Consider the following 6,000-nt stretch of genomic DNA (forward strand, 5'->3'; position numbering starts at 1 on the left):
GATGTTTACTTGTTTACATGTGTGAGGATGTTTACTTGTTTACATGTGTGAGGATGTTTACTTGTGTGAGGATGTTTACTTGTTTACATGTGTGAGGATGTTTACATGTGTGAGGATGTTTACTTGTTTACATGTGTGAGGATGTTTACTTGTTTACATGTGTGAGGATGTTTACTTGTGTGAGGATGTTTACATGTGTGAGGATGTTTACTTGTTTACATGTGTGAGGATGTTTACTTGTTTACATGTGTGAGGATGTTTACTTGTGTGAGGATGTTTACATGTGTGAGGATGTTTACTTGTTTACATGTGTGAGGATGTTTACCTGTGTGAGGATGTTTACATGTGTGAGAATGTTTACCTGTGTGAGGATGTTTACTTTTGTGAGGATGTTTACATATGTGAGGATGTTTACATGTGTGAGGATGTTTACTTTTGTGAGGATGTTTACATGTGTGAGGATGTTTACATGTGTGAGGATGTTTACTTTTGTGAGGATGTTTACATGTGTGAGGATGTTTACTTTTGTGAGGATGTTTACATGTGTGAGGATGTTTACATGTGTGAGGATGTTTACATGTGTGAGGATGTTTACATGTGTGAGGATGTTTACTTGTGTGAGGATGTTTACATGTGTGAGGATGTTTACATGTGTGAGGATGTTTACATGTGTGAGGATGTTTACTTGTGTGAGGATGTTTACATGTGTGAGGATGTTTACATGTGTGAGGATGTTTACATGTGTGAGGATGTTTACATGTGTGAGGATGTTTACATGTGTCAGGATTTTTACATGTGTGAGGATGTTTACTTGTTTACATGTGTGAGGATGTTTACTTGTTTACATGTGTGAGGATGTTTACATCTGTGAGGATGTTTACATGTGTGAGGATGTTTACTTGTTTACATGTGTGAGGATGTTTACATGTGTGAGGATGTTTACTTGTTTACATGTGTGAGGATGTTTACATGTGTGAGGATTTTTACATGTGTGAGGATATTTACTTGTTTACATGTGTGAAGATGTTTACTTGTTTACATGTGTGAGGATGTTTACTTGTTTACATGTGTGAGTATGTTTACATGTATGAGGATGTTTACTTGTTTACATGTGTGAGGATGTTTACATGTGTGAGGATTTTTACATGTGTGAGGATGTTTACTTGTTTACATGTGTGAGGATGTTTACTTGTTTACATGTGAGGCTGTTTACATGTGTGAGGATGTTTACATGTGTGAGGATGTTTACTTGTTTACATGTGTGAGGATGTTTACTTGTTTACATGTGTGAGGCTGTTTACATGTGTGAGGATTTTTACATGTGTGAGGATATTTACTTGTTTACATGTGTGAGGATGTTTACTTGTTTACATGTGTGAGGCTGTTTACATGTGTGAGGATGTTTACATGTGTGAGGATGTTTACATGTGTGAGGATGTTTACATGTGTGAGGATGTTTACTTGTTTACATGTGTGAGGATTTTTACATGTGTGAGGATGTTTACTTGTTTACATGTGTGAGGATGTTTACATGTGTGAGGATGTTTACTTTTGTGAGGATGTTTACATGTGTGAGGATGTTTACATGTGTGAGGATGTTTACTTTTGTGAGGATGTTTACATGTGTGAGGATGTTTACTTTTGTGAGGATGTTTACATGTGTGAGGATGTTTACATGTGTGAGGATGTTTACATGTGTGAGGATGTTTACATGTGTGAGGATGTTTACATGTGTGAGGATGTTTACATGTGTGAGGATGTTTACATGTGTGAGGATGTTTACTTGTGTGAGGATGTTTACATGTGTGAGGATGTTTACATGTGTGAGGATGTTTACATGTGTGAGGATGTTTACATGTGTCAGGATTTTTACATGTGTGAGGATGTTTACTTGTTTACATGTGTGAGGATGTTTACTTGTTTACATGTGTGAGGATGTTTACATCTGTGAGGATGTTTACATGTGTGAGGATGTTTACTTGTTTACATGTGTGAGGATGTTTACATGTGTGAGGATGTTTACTTGTTTACATGTGTGAGGATGTTTACATGTGTGAGGATTTTTACATGTGTGAGGATGTTTACTTGTTTACATGTGTGAAGATGTTTACTTGTTTACATGTGTGAGGATGTTTACTTGTTTACATGTGTGAGTATGTTTACATGTATGAGGATGTTTACTTGTTTACATGTGTGAGGATTTTTACATGTGTGAGGATGTTTACTTGTTTACATGTGTGAGGATGTTTACTTGTTTACATGTGAGGATGTTTACATGTGTGAGGATGTTTACTTGTTTACATGTGTGAGGATGTTTACTTGTTTACATGTGTGAGGCTGTTTACATGTGTGAGGATTTTTACATGTGTGAGGATGTTTACTTGTTTACATGTGTGAGGATGTTTACTTGTTTACATGTGTGAGGCTGTTTACATGTGTGAGGATGTTTACATGTGTGAGGATGTTTACTTGTTTACATGTGTGAGGATTTTTACATGTGTGAGGATGTTTACTTGTTTACATGTGTGAGGATGTTTACATGTGTGGGGATGTTTACTTGTTTACATGTGTGAGGATGTTTACTTGTGTGAGGATTTTTACATGTGAGGATGTTTACTTGTTTACATGTGTGAGGATGTTTACATGTGTGAGGATTTTTACATGTGAGGATGTTTACTTGTTTACATGTGTGAGGATGTTTACATGTGTGAGGATGTTTACATGTGTGAGGATGTTTACATGTGTGAGGATGTTTACATGTTTAGATTGTTGACGAAGCCCATGTAGAAGATGAGTGTTTCCAAGTCTTTGTTCCTTGTGTGCACCTCCAGGCAGTCGTGGCCCACCAGAGTGGACGTCCACCAGGATGTCAGCGACGGCTTAGGTGGTCCGGCCATCTCACACCCCGGGGGGCCTCAGTCCCCCGCCCGCAGTGCCGAGAGCCTCCACAAGGGCCCCCGGCCCAAAACGGCTCTGCCCGACCTGAGTCAGAGGCAGGACCAGGACAAGGGTCTGCGGCCTGTGTCCAAGCACTCTCTGAGACTGACCTCGGGGGGGCCCTGCAAGACCCGCAGCCCCAGCCTTTTTAGCGTGGAGGAAGACGAGGAGGAGGAGGGGGAGGACCGACGTTTGTCCCCCTCTGGTGCCTCCGCCCAAGTGGTGCTGCGCTGCAAAGCCTCCTCCACCCGCACCCGCCTGACTTCCCGCATGAGCGCCCCCGTCCTCAATCAGATCCACGAGGAGGAGAAAGGGGAGGAGGACGATGATGAAGAGGACTTGACCAGACCCAGCCTCAGCCTCAAACTCAACTCCAGAGTCCCCTCCCCCTCCCCCGACACCGCCCTGACCCCGGACCGCTCGGAGGCCGGCGACGACAACACGGAGAGCGTGCGCTTGTCGGACGCCGACGGGGACGGGGTGGGTAACGAGGACGTCGAGAAATGTGGAGCGGGCCCGGGAAGCCCCTCCCACTGCACCAGTCCCGGGTCAGCTTCTGGCCAAGGGAAAGGCTCGGCCAAAAGTTCCAGTGGCCTGGTCGAAAGCCTCAAACTGATGAGTTTGTGCCTCAGCTCTCAGTTCCACAACCTGACCGGCGGCGCCGGGGTCGGGACGCCCGGAAACGGCGCGGGCGGCATCGGCGGGGACCCTCAGGAGCGCCCCGTGTGGAGGATGTGCGTGGGCGGATCCACGGGCAGCCTGGATAAAGTCTCGCTCCTGGGGGGGCCGTCGCCCCGGGGGAACCTCTACCAGCAGCCGCCCCCTTTAGGGGAGGCCCTGGTGGACCCGCTGCTGGAGGGCTCCTGCTCGGGGACGCTGATGCTGGGGGAGCTGGACCTGGCCCGGGAGAACCACAGGAACATGAAGAACCGAGCCCTGCAGATGAGTGACAAGACTCTGGCCGTCAACATGCACCGTGGCCCCAAGGAGGGGCTCCTGTGCACCCCCACCCCCCACAGCTGCTGCCAGGTCATCTAGGGGCCACCCACACAACATGGACTATTACATACACAACTATTACATACACAACTATTACATACACAACATGGACTATTACATACACAACATGGACTATTAGATACACAACATGGATTATTAGATACACAACATGGATTATTAGATACACAACATGGATTATTAGATACACATGTATTATTACATACACAACATTGATTATTATATACACAACATGGATTATTATATACACAACATTGATTATTATATACACAACATGTATTATTATATACACAACATGGATTATTACATCCCATTGTTTTAGTCCTTTGACATTATTTGTCAAGCTATGACTGCAGTTCATGGAACCCTTAAGAGATCCTTCACAAATATCTAAATAATATACATATCTTCATGAATTATATTTTTAAAAATATTTTAATATTTAAAAGGCCAGTAAATTAACATAACTACTGTTTTTTTTTTTTTATTTGGGGAAAGAAAATACGTCCATTTTAAAAAGTGTTTAAATCATCAGGCTCATTATTTGGCAGAAAACCGCTCCTAAATATATTGTAAACCTGAATAGCAACCATGTATCATTTTAGAAAACTAAAAAGTCTAACATTTTCTGCATGCTTTTGATGGGAAAAAAAAAATAATAATTAATCCAAATTGTAACATCAAGATTTGGGTTTGTCTAAATAATGTGGTGTCAAAATTGGCAGATTTTCACTGGGACATGAATTATTGGTGAGGAACGAACTTGGTGTGACATTGGCATTTTAAGAACATTTAATTGTCTAAAATGTTTATACACGGTATATATATATATATATATATATATATATATATATATATATATATATATATATATATACACGTATATGTGTATATTAGAGATGCGCGGTTTGCGGGCACAACCGCGGAGTCCGCGGATTATCCGCGGATCGGGCGGATGAAATTAAAAAAAATTAGATTTTATCCGCGGGTCGGGTCGTGTCGGGTGGTTCAAATTATTTAAAAAAATTAGATTTTAAATACCGTATTTTCCGCACCATAAGCCGCCCTGGATTATAAGCCGCGCCTTCAATGAACGGCATATTTCAAAACTTTGTCCACCTATAAACCGCCCCGTGTTGTAAGCCGCATCTAACTGCGCTAAAGGAATGTCAAAAAAACAGTCAGATAGGTCAGTCAAACTTTAATAATATATTAAAAACCAGCGTGATGTGGGCGCGCATGGAGTCGTATATCAACATGGACGGAGCTGCGTGAAAAAAGCCACCCGGCCTCTTCGCGTAAACTTCCCTTAACCACTCGCTCATCTTTTCTTCATCCATCCATCCCTTCGAGTTAGCTTTTATGATGACGCCGGCTGGAAAGGTCTCTTTTGGCAAGGTCTTCCTTTTGAATATCACCATGGGTGGAAGTTTCTGGCCATTAGCATGGCAAGCTAGAACCACAGTGAAGGATGACTTCTCATTCCCTGTGGTGCGAATATTCACCGTACGTGCTCCCGTTGTATCCACAGTGCGGTTCACAGGAATATAAAAAGTCAGTGGAACCTCGTCCATGTTGATAATGTTCTCTGGCCGGATCTTTTTTTCAGCTATCTTGTTTTTACAATATGCACGGAAAGTAGCCAGCTTTTCTTGAAAGTCTTTAGGCAGTTGCTGTGAAATAGTAGTCCGTGTGCGGATGGAGAGATTGCGTCTTTTCATGAACCGGAAACCTGTCGCTTAGTAGGAGCCATTTTGTGGTCTTTACAGATGTAAACACACAAAGGAAATGAAACGTAATATCCGCGCGCTTCTTCTTCTTCTACGGGGGCGGGTGGTTGCTTACAGTAGAAGAAGAAGCGCTTCCTCTTCTCTGGGGGCGGGTGCTTACCTTGGCGGTTGCTTGCATAGAAGAAGAAGCACTTCCTCTTCTACGGGGAAAAAAGATGGCGGCTGTTTACCGTAGTTGCGAGACCGAAACTTTATGAAAATGAATCTTAATATTAATCCATATATAAAGCGCACCGGGTTATAAGCCGCACTGTCA

The 6,000-nt window shown here is 42.7% G+C and overlaps 1 protein-coding gene across 1 annotated transcript in view; it reads left to right on the top strand.

Moving 5' to 3' along the window:
* The window catches only part of snrka (SNF related kinase a), a 65,277-nt gene extending 60,542 nt beyond the window's left edge, over positions 1-4,735 (top strand). Inside the window, exon 8 of the mRNA XM_061982382.2 lies at positions 2,832-4,735. Within this exon, the coding sequence (XP_061838366.1) occupies positions 2,832-3,975 (1,144 nt within the window). The 3' untranslated portion in view covers positions 3,976-4,735. The remainder of the gene's footprint in view (positions 1-2,831) is intronic.
* The last annotated feature ends 1,265 nt before the right edge of the window (positions 4,736-6,000 follow it).

This window comes from Nerophis lumbriciformis, linkage group LG21 (assembly GCF_033978685.3).
Source record: "Nerophis lumbriciformis linkage group LG21, RoL_Nlum_v2.1, whole genome shotgun sequence".
Taxonomy (NCBI): domain Eukaryota; kingdom Metazoa; phylum Chordata; class Actinopteri; order Syngnathiformes; family Syngnathidae; genus Nerophis; species Nerophis lumbriciformis.